The 21,313-nt window shown below is 47.2% G+C and overlaps 1 protein-coding gene across 1 annotated transcript in view; it reads right to left on the bottom strand.

The window, feature by feature from the left end:
• The window catches only part of AFAP1L1 (actin filament associated protein 1 like 1), a 66,549-nt gene that overhangs the window by 11,969 nt on the left and 33,267 nt on the right, over positions 1–21,313 (bottom strand). The window contains exons 6-15 of the mRNA XM_003900337.4: positions 20,521–20,619; positions 19,313–19,524; positions 16,771–16,950; positions 14,698–14,790; positions 11,356–11,449; positions 10,967–11,119; positions 9,362–9,573; positions 7,599–7,744; positions 6,849–6,921; positions 4,619–4,730 (exon numbers count right to left, since the gene is read on the bottom strand). Coding sequence (XP_003900386.1) covers positions 4,619–4,730; positions 6,849–6,921; positions 7,599–7,744; positions 9,362–9,573; positions 10,967–11,119; positions 11,356–11,449; positions 14,698–14,790; positions 16,771–16,950; positions 19,313–19,524; positions 20,521–20,619 — 1,374 coding nt within the window. The remainder of the gene's footprint in view (positions 1–4,618; positions 4,731–6,848; positions 6,922–7,598; positions 7,745–9,361; positions 9,574–10,966; positions 11,120–11,355; positions 11,450–14,697; positions 14,791–16,770; positions 16,951–19,312; positions 19,525–20,520; positions 20,620–21,313) is intronic.

The raw sequence follows: 21,313 nt of genomic DNA, 5'->3' as shown, positions 1-21,313 counted from the left end.
GTTACCCAGCTTATGGAATTTTGTTATAGCAGGAGGAATGGACTATTATCAATAATATATTGATAGAGACTACCAATAATATAGGCTATTCATAATATAGACTATCTCTTAATACCCTGTCATCTTCCATTCCTTTATTTCTTTAAGCATGGTTTCCTTAAGTTCTTTAAATAATTTATAATGGCTGCTTTGAAATCTTTGTTAAATTCTACATTTGGGCCCTCTCTCAGGCAGTTTCTATGGCTTGATTTTTTCCCCTCTGTATGGGTCACATTTTCCTGCTTCTTCGTGCATCTCATAATTTTTTGTTGAAAACTGGTCATTTTAGAGAATATATTATAGTATCTTTTGATATGCATCCCCCCAACTGGGTTGTTGGGTTACTTTCTTATTTGTTTAGTGACTTGTCTGAACTATTTTAGTGTAGTCTACTTCCTCTTGAAGTATGAAGGCACTGATGTTGCTCCTCAGAGGCCATAGCCTTGGCATATGTACAGTCACTCTGGGGTGACAGCGTATTAGCAGGGATTTCTGACTCTTTCCCTAATCTCCTGTTAAGCAGTCTGCCTCTGTTGCTATTACACCCAGCTGTTAGGCTCTACTAATTGTCAGGTGTTTGCTCTATTGATTTTGACAATGCATAAATTACTCCACAGTCTGATCCAATTAAATTCAGCCCCTTTATAGGATAGTTGTGGAGGCTCATCTTTGAGATCTATTCTAACCCTAGCAGGGCTCTTTTTATTTAAACCAATTTCTTAAAAAAAATTTTTTTTTTTCTTTTTTTGCGACAGGGTCTCACTCTGTCACTCAGGCTGGAGTGCAGTGGCACGATCACAGCTCACTGCAACCTCTGCCTCTTGGGTTCAAGTGATTCTTGTGCTTCAGCCTCCCTAGTAGCTGGGATTACAGGTGCCTGCCACCATGCCTGGCTAATTTTTGTATTTTTAGTAGAGACAGGGTTTTGCCATGTTGGCTAGGCTGATCTTTAACTCCTGGCCTCAAGTGATCCACCTGCCTCAGCCTCCCAAAGTGTTGGGATGACAGGGGTGAGCCATCACACCCAGCTGAGGGCATTTTTAGCTGTCTCTTTCTGTGGTTCTCTCTGATAAACTAGCCTGTGGTTTAGTTTATTGTTCTCATAACCACCAAATCTCCATTGTTTTTGAGAGCACCCTTTGGTTTACACTTTCCCACACTGTTCCAACTAAAGTCAGTTCTTTTGAGGAAGAGCTTTGGAGTGCTCTGTTCTTATGGCCTGCCCTTCCCCACTGGGCAAAATCTCTGAGTCACTGCTCTGGATCCAGGGGTGGCAACAATGGCCTGTGCTGTTGTTTGAATGTTCGTCCCCTCCAACACTCATGTTGAACTTTAATTGCAATTGTAACAGTATGAAAAGATAGGACTTTGAGAGGTGATTTAGGCCATGAGGGCTTTGCCTTCATGGGTGGGATTAATGCCGTTAAAAAAGGGCAAATTCAACCCCCTTTTGCCTCTTTGCCCTTCTGTTTTCTTCCATGTGATGATGCAGCAAGAAGGCCCTTGCTAGAGGTCAACAGCTTGATCTTGGATTTTTCCAGCCTCTAGACCAGGAGCTAATAATTTCTGTTCATTATAAATTACCCAGTCTCTGGTATTCTGTTATAGCAGCACAAAACAAATTAAGAGCCTGTTTCTCTTGGAGTGACATTCCTGTTATGAGCAGGGTGCTGGGGCGGGGGCAGTAACCTCCGGTCTACTCTGCTTGTCTCTCCCAGCATGCAACCTCTGCCCTACAAGTGAGCTGGGATGAGGGCAATCAGGGCCCCAGTATTCTTGGCTTACCCTACCTGGGGCAAAGCCTTTGCTCTATCATCTGGGTAGAGGAAGGGCGCTTCCTCCCTCTTGGCTGCAATCACCTGGAATTTAGCCTCTGCAGCATGGAGCTGGGTATGACAAAAAATACTGGCAGCCTGCCCTTCCGGGGGAGATACTGTAGCCCTTCACTGGCAGCTGGGGAAAGAAGGAGCCCTGTTTTCTTGTCCAGATGTGCCTGGAGTGAAGATTCTTTCAAACTGAGTTGGGGGATAAAGGGGTAGGTTGTGCCTCAAATGCCACAAACTCTCACTGTTCTTACTAAGATTTAGCAAATTTTCTAGAATAAATGTTTCTTCATTTGCCCTCAGGAAAATTTCCAGACTTTAAATAATTGTTTGTTTTAATAAATTTTACCAGCTACAGCTGTTTTGCTAGGGAGTGGGTCCATGCAGCTTCTCACACCACCATTTTTCTCAGCAATCTACTTGGCCTCCATGATTCTTGCTTCCTAATATTCATGCCCTTTTATAGTCCCTCCCACACTAAACAGTGCTGACCTGTGTAACCATCAGGATATTGCAGAATGACAGAGTGTAACTTCTAACCATAGGTCATAAAAGACCTTGCAGCATCAGCCTTGCTGTTCCTTCTTGGGTTGCTTGCTCTGGGGGAAGCCAGCTGTCGCATCACAAGGACAAGCAACTCTATGAAGAGATTCCCATGGCAAAGAACTGAGGCCTCCTTCCAACACCTAGCACAAACTTGCCAGGCATGCAGTGAGTCATCTTAGAAGTGGATCCTTCAGCCTGTCAAGACTTTGGATGACTTCAGATGACCAGCCAACATCTTGAGATCTCATGAGAGACCCCAAGCCAGAACTACCTATCCAAACCATTTAGGATTCCTGATCCACAGAAACCATGTGACATGATACATGTTCCTGCTTATTGTTTAGAGGAGCTAAATTTTGGGTAATTTCTTATGTAGCAATAGGCAATTAATACATGATCGTGGGCAAAATCCTTTGGCTATAGACTAGATGTTTACATACCCCAAAATTCATACGTTGAAACCTAATCGCCTATGTGATGGCACTTGGAGGTGGGGCCTTTGGTAGGTGATTAGGTCACCAGGGTGGAGCCCTCATGGGTGGGATTAGTGCCCTTGGGAAAGAGACCCCAGGGAGCAAAAAGATGGTCATCACCAGGAAACAGGCCCTCACCAGACACCAAATTGGCTGCCACCTTGATCTCAGACTTCCCAGCCTCCAGAACAATGAGAAATAAATTTCTGTTATTTATAAGTTACCTAGCTTATGGGATTTTGTTATAGCAAGAGAAATGGATTAAGATATCTTCTCTTTTATTTTCTTCAGTTTCTTCATCTAAAAAACAACCTTGTTGGAATTCATTAGCAGTCTTCCACCGTGGTTTCCCACTGCCCTTCAAGGAACCTTATGACCCCGCGGTGATGGCTAACAGGAGAAGTGGAGTCCAAGTGGGCCTTAACCAGAGTAGCTCCACTTTTATTTTATTTTATAAACTTGGCTTTCATATGAGATTTGATCTGAAGAAAGGGTCTACTTTTTTGTGTATGTTTGTTAGTTTTTTGTTGTTGTCATTGACATTCGGTGATTTCTTTAATCTTACATGCTTTTTTCAGTTTAGATTTCCATTTTAAAATGGGCATTTCACAAGGCCCTGCATTTCCAGTATCTCTGAGAGTAGAGTGCAAAGTTACACAACAACCTTCTGATTGTTCAGAGAGGAAACTCAGGCCCAGAGAGGGGAAAGGACTTTTCCCAGAGGTACACAGTAATTCAGTAGTCAAGGGAGGAATGAGGAATGGAATACAGATTTCCTGACCCTCAGAAGGGATGATCTATACAAATGAAATGGAGCCATAATATAGAAAAGTATTTTTAAAAATAGGTATTAAAATATAAAAATAAGTTTACAAAAAGCACAGAACAGAACTTGACTCTGTTGAGATGCAGGGAGAATAAATGTAAAGGAACAAAGAAAAAACTTTTGGAACATGCTGTCCCACAGGAAGCTGGCTTCTTCATAAAGAGAAATCACACAGGAGCACAGATTACTGTTGGAAGTAAAACAGAATTTACAACAGAGTTGCCTGGCATACTTAGTTATCCACATTACTGTGCAGTGTGGCAATCAGGCAATTCACTGAGCTCCTGTGGGGTGCTAGGCAGAGCTAGGGCAGGACACCAAGGTGAGCTGTGGCTTTCACAGCAGCTGGCTCCAGGGTATTCGGATGGGTTCAGTTCTCCACTTACTACCCCAGATCAGAAATCACAAATTGTTAGCCTCTGAAACAGATACAGCTTGTCAACAGTCTCTCTCTCTCTCTCTCTCTATTTGGCCTCATTCAGTGCTAAATTAAAAAAAAAAAATAGTTGCTGATATTAAAAAATAAGCAGATTTCACCTAAAGTCTAGATTTCTGGTCTCTTTTAAGTAATTAGCAAATCTGGTGTTAGGGGCCTGGTACTGCTTCATGGGGATCGTCTGCTGGAGCTGAGCAGCAGCCTCCCCTATAGTTGGGACCTGAGGAGACTGGGTATCAGTTTCCTATAGTACCTCCCCACCCCCCAACTCCCTGTCATTTTTCCTCTGAGGCCACATGCTAGCTGCCCTTTTTCATTGTGCTTGCTCTGTGATTTTTCTTAGGGTAGAGTATTTTCTTGCATCTCACTTTGCTCATTTATTTACCCACCAGAGGAACTGATTTTGAGATCCCTCCTATAGACTGCTTCCTTCCCTTCCTCCCTAGTCAGCAGGGGAGGCCCACACACAACTCACTGGAGGCATGGCGTTTGACTTTGACCTGCGGATCCACCCGATGGGACTTCTCACTGCAGGAGGAGGCGTGACGCTTCACCTGGGCCCCTGTGGGGCGCTCGGGCTCCTCGTCCTGGTGGGAGATGGAAGAAGACAGTCAAGTTCAGGCAGGCGCAGACTCATCAATGCAGGCTGTACTACCGTCTTTGCTCAGTATGGGGTCTTCTTGCTCTATGATTTTGGTCTTACATTTTTAGACTTGCATAGCACTCAAAAATCATAAAGCACTTTTGCTAGCAGTGTATCATTTGAACCTCATACTTTTCTGCTGGGGGCAGCAGAAGGCAACCCTAAACTGTAGTACCTGCTGAGACGAAAATTAGAAAATCTGAAAAGACTGTGGGTGGCTATATTTGATTTATCATAGATATTTTTGTCTTTAGAACATCTGGAAGTATCCTGATTTTCTGAATTGCCTCAAAAAGAAAAGAGTCTTCCCTCAAGAAGAAAAGTCCTGGATGAGATGAGCCAGTGATAGAAGTGACATAACTTAATAGATTAACTATACATTTGTGCATGAGGAATATTAAGAATACTAAAAATCCAGTGAAAGCTTAGGAAACCATGAGTTAAATATGATAATAATGTAATATAATAATGATGTTGTCAACAACAGTACTATTTACTCCTCTGTATAAGAACTTCCAATGTCTAGGCACTGTGCTAATTTCTTCTTTTGAGTGCAGTGGTGTGATCATGGCTCACTGCAGCCTCAACCTCCTGGACTCAAGCGATCCTCCCACCTCAGCCTCCTGAGTAGCTGGGACAACAGGTGCGCACCACCATGCCCGGCTAATTTTTGTACTGACAGGGTTTTGCCATGTTGGCCAGGCTGGTCTCAAACTCCTGGGCTTAAGTGATCCACCACCTCAGCTTCCCTAAGTGCTAGGATTACAGGTGTGAGCCACCACTGTGCCCAGCCTACACTTTTTTTTTTTGAGACAGAGTCTCACTCTGTTGCCTAGGCTGGAGTTCAGTGGCATGATCTTGGCTTACTGCAACCTCCACCTCCTGGGTTCAAGCAATCTTCCTGCCTCAGCCTCCCAAGTAGCTGGGACCACAGGCATGTGCCACTATGTCTGGCTAATTTTTGTAGTTTTTAAGTAGAGACGAGGTTTTGCCATGTTGGTCAGGCTGGACTCGAGCTCCTGACCTCAAGTGATCCACCCACCTCAGCCTCCCAAAGTACCAGGATTATAGGCATGAGCCATGGCACCCAGACCTTGCCTAAACTTTCTTACATAAAGTATTATTTAATTCTTGCAGCCATCCAAGAAGGTAGGTTTTATCATATCCTTTTGGAGTCAGGAAGCGAAGACCAGCAGCCCTGAGTCTGACTCAAACTTCACATCCTTAAGTGCTAAGCTATCTTGCCACTAAACTCTGCAACTGAGAAAAACCTCAAGCGGCATCCACAGGTTTATCTGAGTCTGAAGAAAGATCATATGAACAGAAGGATGACTGGAGAAATTTCCAGAAAAGGGAGTCCTAGAGGTGAAAACTCAGTGTGTCATCGAGCACCATCCAAGGCAGAGGTCCTGTCCGCAGACACATCTGCAGACACAGCTTAATTGCCTCTCTCTCCTGCTAATGGTGAGGCCTGACCCACCCACCAGCGTCTGGTTGGAATGTGGCTCTCCTCTTGCTTTCTGAGGGAGGAGACAGCACAGGGCATGCTGCCAGGAGCATTCCAGGTCATGTGATGGCTACTCAGGCCTCACTGTAAATTAGTAAGTTGGTATCTCCCTGGCTTAGCAAGCAAAACATGGAGACTGGCCTGGGAGCTGAAGCTCCCAGATCACGAAGTCACTAGGTGAAGGCTTGCAGGTTGACCCCAGCGTCAGCACCTGCCCCAGACACCACAGAATCAGGAGGATAAGTTCACAGAGCGGTAAACAGGACCCAGCATCTTGCTCAAACTGGAGACGATGCCTCACCTTTTGGTAGTGCTTGGCAGTTTACAGAGCCCTTTCTTCCTCCCAACCTGGGTCTCTTTCCACTGCACCACCCAGCCTCCTGTGCCAGGGATTCCTCATCCTGAGCCATGCTCTATGATAAGAAGGGGCTCCCCTTCTAGCTACTGCTGCTTAAATGAAAATGATCTCTCTGAGGAGAAGGTAAAGAGAGCAGAAAGAGGGAGAGCTAATAAGTGGCCTTTGTCACATTCCTGGGCAGCCCCAAGGGACTGTACCTGCATCTTTTCATAAGGAACATCATCATAAACTCGGGGCTCAGGCCACTGATTCTGGCAGGATCTTGCATATCTAGAAAATAAAAGGTACAACGACAATGACAATGACAATGACAATGACAATGATGCTTTTCGACTTACAGTGTTTTCCTGTCTACCACTCTCATTGATTCTGGCAGAAACTCTTAAGGCAGGTCAGAAGATTAGTAAAAGCAAGATGGCAGGAAGCACTGTGTCATGGGCTGTGTTAGGGTGTCACAGACAGGACCAATGTGATTCTCATAACAACCTGCAAGGCAGGTAATTCATCACCACCATTCTATGAGTCAGAAAACAGAGATCTGAGATGGCAAGCAACCAGTGCAAGCTTCCACTGCTGGTGGTGACCAAGCTGGGACTCGAACCTGGCTCTTCTAGTACCTGAATGCCATATACTAGCCATGTGCCCATGATCAAGTGTGTGAAAGCTTAAAGTCCCGTGGCATGAGGGCAGAACCCAGGCCACTACTTCAAGGCTTCTCTACTTTTGCTCCTTCCATCCACAGCTTGCCTCTGACCCTAGGCTACCTCCTTCAGCCAGCTCCCCACTCTTTGCTGTAAGAGGAAGACACCCATTCCAACTTCTCAAGGAAGCAGAGCTTTCCTTAGCTCCTCCCTTCCCTCCCAGTGCCCAGGGCTGTACTCAGCCTCTGAGAGGGATGGAGACAGGAAAGGTCCTGGGCAGGTGCGGCCGGTGCAGCTGACACTTACAGGAAGGAGTTGCGCCCAGCACTGACGATGCTGGTTAAGGTCTCCACATCCACGTAGTCATAGTGCAGCGCCTCTGGAGTGACTCTGGAGCCCATCTCCACCAGCAGCAGCCCGAGCCAGCGACCCATGTCCTCCGAACAGCTTGCCTGAAGGACAGGAGGCAAAGGTAGAGTTCATTTTCCTACTGTCAGAGCTTCTGGAGACCTATTGACTTCAGCCAAACCCAGAAATATTTGTAAGTACTGACTATGTACCCGATACTCAGGGGTCAAAGAGGAATAAGATTACAGCACACATCCAGAAATCCAAGAGGCTCCCTTCTTCCATCTATTCAGGTTTCCATTCAAATGTCACCTCCTCAGAGAGGCCCTCCCTGATGACCTCTCTAAGACAGAGGCCTCCCTACCCTCACTTTCCATTCTCAGAGCCTTCCCCAACCATTAGGATATAAAACCAACATTTGGGTGTTCTCTGAATTTTTAAAAACTATTTATTTTTTATTAGAAGAGGTCATTTCTCATATAACTCAATCAAAATTTTTTCTGGTGTTATAATTGCCAAATAATTACAATACTGTATATAGGAAAATCTCCAAGAAGTTGCCAGTCAACTAAACGTGGACTTATGTTAATTCTCATTTAAAGAGCATCTTATAAAATTAAATTAGCACACAAATACTAAACTTGAATAAATAAAGCACATTTTTTGCTCATGTATAAGAGAAATAAGAGACCTATCTCAAACTACCAAAAATAAAAGTGAGTTACAGAGAAGATATTCTTTGAAATTTAAGAACTGAGAGAGGCAGTGGGACTTGGGCAGAAAACAAGACCAAGAGGTCAGGTTCTAGGACAAGACCAAGAGACCACTGGTGGACCCCTGGATAAAGCACATGGCTGCCTTGGCCTCAGTTTCCTATCTGTAATGGGAGAAATTAGTTTTCTGTTTTCCTCTAGTGTTAACATTTAAAATTCTAAATTGCCAAAGGGTTGCCATGTGGAAGAGAGTCCACGTATTCTGCGTGACCTCAGAGAGGAGGCTACTGCCCGTGAGTAAGGACAGTGAATCGGTGAAATGAAATCATACTTCATTCACTCATTTGTTCAACAAATATTTCTAGAGCCCATAGTATTCTAGTGCAGGACATCCTGGTGAGCTCTGGAAAAACAAAAGTATGCAGAATAGGCCTAGTTATTGCCTTCCTGGAGCTCAAAGATTTCAACTCAGTATGGGGAAAATCTGTCTAAAATTTGAATTGCTCAATGGGAGGGGCATGGACCTTCTCCTCCACCAGAGGAGGGTACTGGTGAAAGGTCTTAGAGGGGATTCCAGAATCTGAATGGGCTAGACTAGACTAGATGCCTTTCAGGCTTGGGATTTTAAGGTAAGGGAGAAAAAACAAACCTTGGTTCTGGTGCTGCCAGATTTAGTGAATAAAAATACAGAATGTTTTGTTTAATTTGAATGTCAGATGAACAATAATAGTTTAGTATCGATAGAGCTCCAATCTTGCATGGCACATACCTATATTTTTATGAAAACGTTCCGGGTAATGTTCATGGCTTACCTGAAATTCAAATTAAGTGGGTGTCCTGTATGTTGTCTTATAATCCTACTTGGGTCACCTGACAGGAGTGGGGCTTGTTTTCCTTCCCCTTCAGTCCCCATGGTGTCAGCAGCAAGGGCTCCCCCAAACAAAAACACAACACTCAGACCAGAGTTCCCAGACCAAGCACCAACCGCATCCCACCCTCTCCTCTCACCTCCAAGATGGCCACCTCCTGCCGGTTGCGCAGGATCCTGAAGGCAAACGGGTGTCGGGGCCCAAAGCCCGGGGCCACCTCACAGCCTTGCAGGACGATGGCGTTTACGTGGGTTCGCAGGTCCGTGTGGTCCTTGTGGAAATACAGAGTGTTGCACTTCAGGCGGCACCAGCGTTCCTTCCAGCCCTGGTTCACCAGCACGTTCAGGTAGCCTGGAGGAGACAGTGGTGTGAGGTTCCCACAGCCTGCCCCGGGACAGCATGGGGACGCAAGGCGGCTCCTTGTGTCTGCTGGAAAGAAGACCTCAGGGTCCTGGTTAGCTTTCTCTCCCCTGTGACCTCAGGGTGACCTTGGGCATGCTTTTCTGAGTTTATTTCTTACCTGTGAAACAAGGACTGATAATGGCATTCGTACATGTCTGCACAGCCTTTGGGCCACACCAAGCTTGATGAAAAGGGCAGCAACTACTGCGTATGATATAAAAAACACAACTCTTTTGCCTTTTCTCCCCACAAAACTGTTACTGAAAGATGGAAAATAATGGATGATGCTGACACCCAGTGGCAGCGTGTGGGAACAAAAATGTCTCGCCTACATAATCCTAAAATTGACCAAGGCACAGCTGCTATGTAGCTAATGACCCACAGGTTTAGAATTCCCTCTTAATGTTTTAGATTTAAATTTGTTTATTTTTACCATGATGCACTCTGATTCACTGATTACAAAATATTTCTTTGTAACCATATATTTATTTATGTATTTATTTTTTGAGACTGGGTCTCCCTCTGTCACCCAAGCTGGAGTATGGTGTCTCTATCATGGCTCAAGTGATCCTCCCACCTCAGCCTCCCAAGTAGCTGGGATTACAGGCATACACCACCATGCTTGGCTAATTTTTGTATTTTTGGTATAGACAGGGTTTCACCATGTTACCCAGGCTGGACTCAAACTCCAGGGCTCAAGCGATCCTCCCGCCTCGGCCTCCCAAAGTGCTGGGATTACAGAGGTGAGCCACTGCACCTGGTCTTGCCATGTACTTTTATAATATTTTTTTCAGGGTTAGAATATTACTGCATATCCAAAATATATGATTTTTAAAAATTGGATTCCAGTACATGGAACACTACATTTACATGAGCAGAATAATGTTTTCCCCTTCAAATCACTTTTAATTCACATTGAATGCATTTATAATAAAAAGTACCTAAATATTTTTCTCCAATAAATTTCCCTATAATATGGGTTGTTACTTATACACCTGGCACGCTCTATGCTGGGAAATGAGATACCCCTGTCTTGTTATCGTGGAGGAAACTGAGAAACTGAGGCCCAGAGATGGGCGGTGATTTGGACTAAGGTCACAGGGAGCATAGAAATACAGTGGTCAGCTGGCTTTTCCTTTGGTTGAGTGTCAGGGCCTCTGGAAAGAGAAGTGATGGGAAAGCCTAGAGTGTTAATGGAGTGGGGCTTAGCCTCCCAGTAGGCTGGGATCCCCTCCCCTGCCCTGGGGGTGAGGTGGATGAGGCATGAGGTCTCCTGGCCTCAGCCCCAGAAGCCCGCGCCCACAGGACCTGAACACCCTTCATCCCCGTGCCCTGGACCCACCACAGCAGGGAACCTCCTCCTCGGTGGAGGACGTCTGCAGGTCATCGGCCAGTGGCTTCTTCTTGGAAAAGCTGATGATACGGGTGATCTTGCGGCCTGCGGCCCTGCTCATTGAGCCCTTCAGTTCTGCCAGGCTGCTCTTCTTCCCTTTGCCTGTTGGGGAAATGGGTCAGGGGAGTGGAGGGAGCCCTGAGTCTCACCCATCCTTAGTCTTCCCTGTGGCCTTTTCAGCCTGCACACAGGATGGGCCTGCAGCTCCAGGGATGGCAGGCCAGGTCACCTTACCCAGGTCTCCAGAATGATCAGAACCTACTCTGCCGCTGTGTGCCCATGGGCAGGGCCCTGCCCAGTTCCAGCATTCCCCAGCCTGAGCCCCCAGAGGCTCCTACCGTGATCACAGGTCTCCCGGCGGCCAAGGGTAGAACAGTTGTCGCCCATGCCAACGCTGTCAGAATCTGAGGTCTGCTTCTCTTGGGACAGCCTCTGAGGAGGGACACAGACAGTCCCCCATCAGAGGGCACATTTGGAGGTACCCAAATTTCCCTTTATTGGTTCGATCTCCCTCCAACTCCCCCAGCACATGATAATTAGTTAACAAATGTTTGTCAGCAATTATCCTGTGCCTGATACCATACCAGGTATTGGAAAGACAACCATGACTTAGATATGGTTATGTCTTTGGGCAATTCACAGTCCATTAATTATAACACTTTGGAATGAATGTCTTAGGAATTTGGACTGTATTTGGCAGGTGACAGGGAGCTGGGAAAGTATTTAAGTGGAACACTAATGTAATCCAAATTGGTTTAGGAAGTTACTTCCAGTGGCATTGTGGGGATAGAAAAGAGGGGACAAGACTGGAAGCAAAAGAGCCACTTAAGAGAGTGTCATCCTGGTCATGATGAGACTCAACAAGAGCATGAACCAAGATGACAGTGAGGATGCGGAAAAACAGATGAGCTGGCAGACATTTTCAAAATAGTCATGGTGGGACCTGGTGACCAGCAGGAGTCCATTATGATCCTAACTCAGAGAAGAGGATGGGAAGGGGACACACACCCACACACCCACACACAACATGTCAACAATTTCACTTCCAGCCCAAATTAGTTTTACTCGTGACACCAACTCTAGACCATTCATCAATTCATTCATACAAGGTCCGTTAAGTGTCTACTAGGTACCATGGGATGTAGAGTGGAAGTAATGATGACTCTCTTACCACTTATTAGCTATGGGAATGTGGGAAAGTGCTTCTGTCTCCCCAAGGCTGGGTTTTCTCACTTGAATTCCACCCACTTCAGAGGGCTGCTGTGAGGGAGCCAGCCCAAGTGAAGGCCCACGGACTGTATCATTTCTAACACCTGTGTGGTGTGCTGCCATCTTTCTTCAAGGAGCTAAACTGTGCCAGCCACACTTGGGCCAGGATTAAATGACATCCACCCACTTAAGAAGGTGGAATTACAGAGCTCTGAGGCCCCAAAGCCTTTCCTGCCAAGATCCTCTCAAACCAGGCTTAGGGCTGCTTCACCATAAGCAACGGGGGACGGAGAGGACAGGCGGTCATGGGCACCTCTCAATGTCCAAAGGGCTGGAAACATGACAGCTGTCAGAAAGGGGACAGGACTGTCGAGTATGAAGAATCACCTCTTCAAATGCTGAAACAGAAGCTATGGCTCCATGTGTTCGGCAATGGTGTACAGATGGTACATTTTTCATCAAGATAGAGCAAATACAAAGAGGTACCGTGAGCACTTTGGAATGAACTCGATGGTGACGCTGCAATCACATGATTCTGTGGAGAAGAGACCTACCAATATCACGTCCTCACCCTCACTCTCCACCCAAAATACCACCCCCAACATCCTAGTTACCCTCCCTGTGGGCGCTCAGCCACAGGAAATCTCAACTCTACCAGCTTGCCTCTTCTTCCTCTCTACACATCCTTCAAACTGCACCACAGCATGCGCTGGCAAGTGTGTGCACACACACACTCACACACTGACACCGTCAACGCTGCTTTCCCTCTGGCCTCACGCATGGCAAAGGCTAAGTGAGGATAGGGTTGAGCTTCTCCTCCTGCATCCACCTGGGCACGTCTTCCACTCCTGGTGACTCTGCCTGATCCCATACCTTTGCTTCTGTTCCCTCCCCTCGGCCCACCTTTGCCTCAGTGAAATCTTGCCTATGCCTTAAGGCTCAATATAGGCGCCCATCTTCCCTTACCCTTCTCATCCTTCCAGCCAGTGTGGGCCCCTGTTCCACTCACTGTAGCTTTCTGCGATACTCTAACAGGCTGGTGGGCTCTCCTTTCTCTCTGAGCTTAGCCATACTGGCCGTTTTCACTTCCATGCTTCTTCCTGCTCCTGCACCTTTTCCCTCTGTTTAGAGTGCCTTTTCCCTCCTCTTCCCTGCTAATTTTTCATCTTCATTTGAAATATCACTTCCTCAGAGAAGCCTTCTTGGGGCGCTGAGGCAGAGGCAGGGCCCTAGGGTACCTGGTACTTTTCCCTCCTAGCATTTACACAGCTTGGCATTTATAAGTCCGTGTGACTGTTTGATTCACGTCTACTTCCTACTGGGCTGGAAGTGCTGTGAGGGCAGGGCTTGCACCTGTTTGTGTTTGGACTGCATTTCAATGGCTAGCACAGTTCCTGGGGTGCCCTGGGTACTCACCGAGTACCTGTCAAGCAGGTGCCCAGGATCCTGACCTTGAGAGGAGGGGCAACATGGTCATCAAGAACTAGACCATCTGGGTTCAAATCCTGGCTATGGTTCTTATTTACTATGTGACCTTGGGCAAATCTCTGTCTTAGCTTTCTCCTCTGAAAATGTACCTACCCAAAGAGTTCTTATGAAAATCACCTCAGTTAATACACGTAAAGCGTTTAGTACACTGCAGGGCATGCAGTCACAGTCTATAAATACAAGCCTTGATTACATCATGCAAGGCGCATGTCTGTGGGTCTTAACCCTTCCCCTCGACTGTAATGTCCTTAAGGGGAGGACTTGGGTCCAAGGCCCTTTGTTACCCACAATACCTGGCAATGTGTAGGTACTGGGACATATTTGCCAACAGCCTGACCAACTGGCTAATGCCTGCTTCTCTCATGTTCCAGACAGGCACCCTCCTTCTCTTTCTTCTTTCTCTCTCTCTTTTCTTTCTTTTTTTCTGAGACAGGGTCTCACTCTGTTGCCCAGGCTGGAGTGCAGTGGCGCGATCATGGCTCACTGCAGCCTCCATCTGCCAGGCTCAAGCAATTCTCCTACCTTAGCCTCCTGAGTAGTGGGGACTACAGGCATGTGCCACCACACCTGGATAATAGTTTTGTAATTTTTGTGTTTTAGAGATGAGGTCTCACTGTGTTGTCCAGGCTGGTCTTGAACTCCTGGGCTGAAGTGATGTGCCCGCCTTGGCCTCCTTTTCTAATTGACAAATTTCAACTTATTTTTCATGGCATGATTGCAACGTGACCTCCTCCCGTCCTGGCAGGTGCGTCACTCCCTCCTCTGGTTTGTGTTGCACTTTGGTCACAGGCACTCGTTTGTTCATGCATTCATGAATTCAGGAGACATTTATTAAGCACCTACTGTTGTGCCAGCTCTGTGCTGGGCACCTACAGTTTGGCAGTTGCCCGGCTTTTCCCCCAGCCAGTGAGTTCCCCTGGGGTTGAGCCTGTGTTGAGTGGCCACTGCCTGGCCTGGGGAAGACCTAGTGGAGACAGATATACCTTGTCCGGGTCCAATCTGCACAGGAGGACTGGGGATCTGGGCACCTCCACTCCCTCGGCTCCCCCAACTGGCTTGCTCACTTCTCGGATGACCTGTGAAGAGGACACACAGCTGTAAACGGGTGGGCAGGGAAGCTGTCGATGCAAAGGAAGAATGGGGTCTGTGTGGTGAATGCTGTAGAACAGAGGGTCAGGGCCACTGTGGGGAACAGATGGGCTGACATAGCCGCCTGTACATGCGTGGGGCACACTGGGGTTTGTAAAGGCTTTCTCCCATATCTGTCCCCTGGGTTGAAAAGACACAAGGATGGGGACCAAAAGGCTTATTGCTAATTAGTTGTGTGGTCTTGGAAGAGCCACTTCCCTGCTCTGGGCCTCAGTGTCCACATCTGCAACATGGGAATGATCCTAGTCCTCTGCTTTCCTCCTTGGGTTGCCTGAGGACAGTGGGACCACAGATGTGAAGAGTGATGGGAACCATAAAGCCTCACAAGCGTGAGGGACCTGCTTCTGTGACCATGCGCACCTTTACAGCAACCTGTAGGGCAGCTGGAGTTATCACCTCTATCTCCTAAAGGCATCCACTCACTTGCCAAGGCCACACAGCAGTAAGCATGAGATCAGGAAATAACCACAGCCACCATTTGTTGCTCACCTATCTGGTGGCTTTCTGTGGATTATCCCATTTTATCCCTCAGCAGCCTTGTGAGCCCTGAGTTACAGCTTAAGATGACGAGCCTTGCAGAGGCGAAGCCACCTTTAGGTGCAGCAGAGCCAGAAACTAAATGCAGGCAGTTCAGCTGCCCACTGTTAACCTCTGGGCTAACTGCTGCCCAGGATCGATGTCAAGGCAGGACTCTTTTAACTCCAGTCTAGGGCTCCGTCTGCCGACCTCACCAGTCCGTGGAGGGGTACAGGCTCCCCCAGCAGGCAGGTTCTCCCCTTCCTTCCCTCCTGAGACAAAGAGGTAATGAGAAACACCAAATGTTCCATCAGGGACGCTGGTTATCACAGGAAGGAAGGGGCTGGGTAGGGAGGGAGGTGTTTGGTTTCATTGTTCCAGCAGGAAGATCAGAGGAGGAAAGGACGGTGTCAGAGTGAAGTAGAGGCGGTGCAGGGATGGGGGTCTGCTGTAAAGGAATGGGGGGCAGGGCATCACAATCATCATGGAAGTAATTACTGACAGTTGCCACACACTCACTGCCTGGCAGGCACTGTGCCGAGTGCTCTCCAGAATCCTTCCAAGGACCATTTCACAGATGAAAAAAACAGGCACAGAGGGGCAAAGTCATTTGCAGAAGGTCACACAACCAGTAAGTGCCCCTTAGGCCTGGGGCTTGACTCAAGTGTGGGTGCCACAAAGTCCCCTCTCCCATGTCATCACTATGTCATCCTGCCTATGGCCTTTGGAGGAGACTTACTTCTTAGCTTCAAATTCTGGCTCCAATCACTTTGGTTGTGTGACCTTTGGCAAGTCACATAAGTTCTCAAAGCTGCGTCTTAGTTTCCTCATCTGTGAAAAAGGAACAATAATATTTTGTCCCATTTTCAAGCAGAAATGAGGTCATGTATGTAAAGCTCTTGGCACAATGCATGGCACAAAGTAAGTGCTCATTTTTTGGTAACTCTCATTGTTCCGTGTAGCTGCAGAGGCAGAAGCTGGCCCATGGGTGGTCATTACCAGGATGTACGTTTCAAGGCAAGGAAGGATTTTTCCTTTATTGTTGTTGTTGTTTTAAGAATTCACTGGTCTAATGATGAAATCAGCTTCCTTTGTAGATATTAAGCTTCCAGTTCCAGGAGGTATACAAGTGCAGCCTGAACAAGCCCACAGTAAGGATTTGGAAAGGGAATTCAAATAACTAGAAGGAACATAGGTCTCCAGCATGAAGTCTGCGTCCTGGACACATCTGAGGCCCATTTCCATACATAAACCCTAGCCACACACAGGGCATTTGGGCTCAGGCACTGAGCAAGAGGCTCTTCCAGGGACAGGAGCCAGCTCTACTGAGGGCTGGCTTGGGGAAGAGAGAAAGGGTGGGAAGGTGGGAAGGTCAGGTGCAGGCCACGCACCTTCAGCCACTCCTCGGCCTGCTCTCGGCTCTGCAATGACAGCACCAAGACCTCGGTAGCCCCCTGGGTGAAACGTAGCTCATGCCTCTTGTGCCGGCTGTCCTTGGGCACGTAGATGACGCTGCAGGTATCCAGTGCCAACCTCAGATGCGGCTGCCGGTCCTTAGAGCTTTTATAACACTGGACAGGGAGAGAAAGGCATCAGGATCTTCTGAAGTAGAGGGTAGAGGAGAGAGACATCCTCACACAAAGGCTCGGGGGAGGCCCGACCTCCCTTTAGAGGCCTCCCCCACCCTAGCCATGGGCACTGTGCGAGGATAGCTGAAGGGTCCAGGCTGTTCACCCTGGAAGACAAGCCTGGGAGGAGGCATCTTTGGGCAATTTTCAGTCACAACTACCTATTTGGGAAGAGGCAGACTGTAGCATAATCCTAGGAAGACCAGGTTATCCTAAAGAACCAGAGAAGGAATGGGCTGGTTCGGGAGGAAGCCAGTTAAAAATCTACCTGGCAGGAATTTGGGAGACAGAATTCTAGCAGAGATGGAGGGTTGGCCTTGGGAAGTCAATAGTTTATGAATAATGATTCTCACTTCCCCATCTTTTTTTATGAGTCCAGCATTACTTTCATACCAGAACCTGACAATGACATTACAAAAAGAGAAAATTATACGCTAATTTCTCTCATAACACAATCGCAAAAGCCCTGAACAAAATGCTAGCAAATGGATTCCAGATGTATGTAAAAAGCAACTACATCAAGACCAAGTGGGGTTTATTCTAGGAATGCAAGAGCAGTTTAACATTCAAAGACCAACTGTATCATTAACCATATGAAGAGAAAAAAAGGCCAAAAATCACATATCTGAATAGAGCTAGAAAAAGTATTTGATAAAATTCAGCATCCATTTAAGTGAACTAAAATAGAGGGATCTCCTTAATGTAATCATAAGGAACATTTTCATCTACAAACAAACCACAGCAAATGTCATCCTGAATGGTAAATTATTATTATTATTATTTTTAGAGACTGGGTTTTGCTTTATCACCCACGCTGGAGTGCAGTGCTGTGATCATAGCTCACTGCAGCTTCAAACTCCTGGGCTCAAGCAATCTTCCTGCCTCAGACTCCTGAGTAGCTGGGACTACAGGTGCATACCACTATGCCTGGCTAAATAAAAAACATTTTGTTTTTTTTTGTAGAGATGGAGTCTTGCTTTGTTGCCCAGGCTGGTTTTGAACTCCTAGCTTCAAGTGATCCTCCTGCCTCAGCCTCCCAAAGTGCTGGGATTACAGGCATGAGTCACCATACCCAGCCTTAACAGTGACTTCCCTTTTGAGCTCTAGACTGAGACAAGGATGCCTGCTCTCCCACTTCTGTTTGCATTGTGCTTGAGGTCCTAGCTACTGCAATATGTGGAGAAAAATATAGAAGGGGTAGGATTGGAAAGAGGTTTGTCATGTCCCTTGGACTAGTGCCGCCCTGGAGTGAGAAAAGGTCATGTTTCAGATGCATTCGTGTTGGGCAAGGCTTGTCAACAGATTTCTGGGGAGAGAAGCTATTCTTTTTCTGAAATTATGTTTATCCTCTTACTTTGTAATTAAAGGTGCTCTTTCTTTTATGAAATGATAGGCTGAGAGATGGCAAATATAAAAAAAACCCTTCTTAAAAAAAGCAAGTAATAGAACAATTGAGTTTTGTAGGGGATTCGTTTTATAAAAGACAGATGTATGGAAATGAGGGTGGAAGTGTGTACACTAAAGCTTAATAGTGGTTATCTCTTGGTCAGTGAAATTATTGATGTTTGGTCAATAGTTTTTTTTTTAAATCACTTTTCATCTGTTTTTCTCTAGTTTATAAATAAGCACATTTACTTGCATAATGAAAAACAACAAAAATTTAAAAGTGATAATTCTTTTTTTTGACAAAACAAAAACATGGTAAAGCTTATATCAGGTCTTTTTTTTTTTGGTTTTTGAGATGGAGTTTCACACCGTCGCCCAAGTTGGAGTGTAGTGGTACGATCTCGGCTCACTGCAACCTCAGCCTTCTGGTTTCAAGTGATTCTCCTGACTCAGCCTCCCAAGTAGCCGGGACTACAGGCACACACTACCACACCTGGCTAATTTTTTTATATTTTTAGTAGAGATGGGGTTTCACCATGTTGGCCAGGCTGGTCTTGAACTCCTGACCTCAAGTGATCCACCTGCCTTGGCCTCCAAAAGTGCTGGGATTACAGGTGTGAGCGACCGTGCCTAGCCCAGGTCTTTAAATTTGAGAGCGAGAGCGAGAGAGAGAGATAGAGATAGAGATAGAGAGAGACAGAGGGTGTGTGTGTGTGTGTGTGTGTGTGTGTGTGTGTGTGTGTGTAAATTCTGCTCCAGTAGGGAAAGTCGTGATCTTGGGAGCATGGGAGCTTTGAGCTTCTGTGCACCAAGTCAATTCGGGTATGCCCAAGGCAGACATATCCACATGGATGTAGAGACACACCCACATGCAAGTCCATGTGAGGCCGAGGCACACGGTTGCTGCTAGACCACTCACCAGGAGCTGGTCCTCCCTGATGACCGTCAGCTGCTTGGCCCACTGCCCGAAACGCTTTTTCCGCAGCAGGAAGGCACATATCCTGCATTCCCTCACCAGGTGCATGGAGGCCTCCTCTGAGGGCCACTGGTGTCGGGGCTGCGGGCTCTTCCCTTCCTCCTCCTCCTCATCGTAGGACTCATAGGAGCTGCTCATTGCGTCAGAGTCATTATCTGCAGGCGTCATGGGAAAGGATCTGTCACTGTGCCATTCTGGGGAAGCACCTTCTCACCCCTCTGCAGCCATCCCTGCACTGGGGCCTGAGGCTAGGAAGGCATGGGCATAAGGCATGACACTGGTAATGACTAAGACCTCTACTTTTTTTTTTTTTTGAGATGGAGTCTCGCTCTGTCACCCAGGCTGGACTACAGTGGTGTGATCTCAGCTTACTGCAACCTCTGCCTTACTGCAACCTCCGCCTCCCGAGTTCAAGTGATTCTCCTGTCTCAGCCTCCCAGGTAGCTGGGATTACAGGCGTCCACCACCACACCTGGCTAATTTTTGTATTTTTAGTAGAGATGGGGTTTCACCACGTTGGCCAGGCTGGTCTCCAACTCCTGACCTCAGGTGATCCACCCGCCTTGGCCTCCCAAAGTACTGAGATTACAGGTGTGAGCCATGCCTGGCTGGCCCCTACTTTTGCATTTTGTTGTACTGATTAATCCCTTGCTTTGTGATCTTGGTTACTTCCCTTCTCAGAGCTTCAGTGTCCTCATCAGTAAAATGATCATAATAAACGAGATACCCACTTCAGCCGGTTATTTGGAGACCAATGCATGGACAGTGTTTCGCCAAGTGTTTGGCACCCAATAAATGCTCAATAAATTTATGCTATTGTCATGACCCCTTCATCTTGACATCTGTTGTCTTTCATTATTTTCACGATAACCCAGCAAATCTCCATTTTATAGATAAGGAAACTTGAGGCTCAGCGAAAAGAAATTACTCACCTAAGATCAGTTATCAAAAGTCAGGGAAAGGGTTCGATCCAGGTCTCCTGACTCATTCCAGTGGTCCTTCCACTGAGTGCTGGGGTCACCCAAAACAAGGGCTTTGGGGCCTCTCTGGTGACCATGGTCTGGGTGAGGGGCTGGTGGGCACACGCATGCTAACAGCCAGGGCAAGGGCAGAAGCCCTGCCCAGCATCTGGACGCCCACCTGGTACTTACAGGAGCTCTTAAGCTCGCCGTTCACTCTGGTTGCAGGGTAGCTGCTGTCTGCGTCCTCATAGTAGCCATCCACAATCGAGTGCGAGGGGCTGCAGCCATCTGTGGGTTGTCAGAAAGAGCTGCACTTTGGAGAAATGCAGGAGAACTCCAGGGGCCAGGACTGGGGGAGATCCTGACACCCCTACTCCTCCTCAGGGAAGAGACAGCAGGCACTCTGAGCAGCCCTGGGCCAGGGTGTGGGGCCTCCTCTCTGCATCTCATCTGTTCTAGCTCCCCACAGTCCCTCTGCTCCTGTCACCAGAAACTGCCCTGCTGGGCTGTCATATCTCCTGGCACGTATTCGTGCTGTTCCCTGTGCTCTCTCTCTTCTGCCAGAGGACTTCTCATCCATCAAGACCCAGATCAAAGAGCTTTCCTCTGACTTCCTTAGGCAGGGAGTGGTCAGCTCCTCCTCAATGACCCCAGAGTATTGCATGTGTGCATGGTGTGTGTGTATGTGTGTGTGTGTGTGTGGGGGGGGTGTGTGTGTTGGTCACAGCTCTGATTTTTGTACTGCGGGGAGCAATGTACCAGCTGCCTGGGCTGAGACCTCCCTCCCTGCTCTGCCTTCTCATCTTCTTCCACCTCAGCCCTTCCTCTCACTTCCTTCTAAACCTCTGGGACTGCAAAGGAAGAACTGAACTAGAGGAGATAATAATATTGCACATAATAGTGACTACAACTGCCTGTGCGGATTTTCACACCTTCCCATTTGGAGCTGGGAGGTAGCACAGTGCAGTGCTGGTGTTAGTGG

Source organism: Papio anubis, chromosome 5 (assembly GCF_008728515.1).
Source record: "Papio anubis isolate 15944 chromosome 5, Panubis1.0, whole genome shotgun sequence".
Taxonomy (NCBI): domain Eukaryota; kingdom Metazoa; phylum Chordata; class Mammalia; order Primates; family Cercopithecidae; genus Papio; species Papio anubis.
Note: the sequence above shows the minus strand (reverse complement) of the source record. Positions and strands in the feature narration are given on the sequence as shown.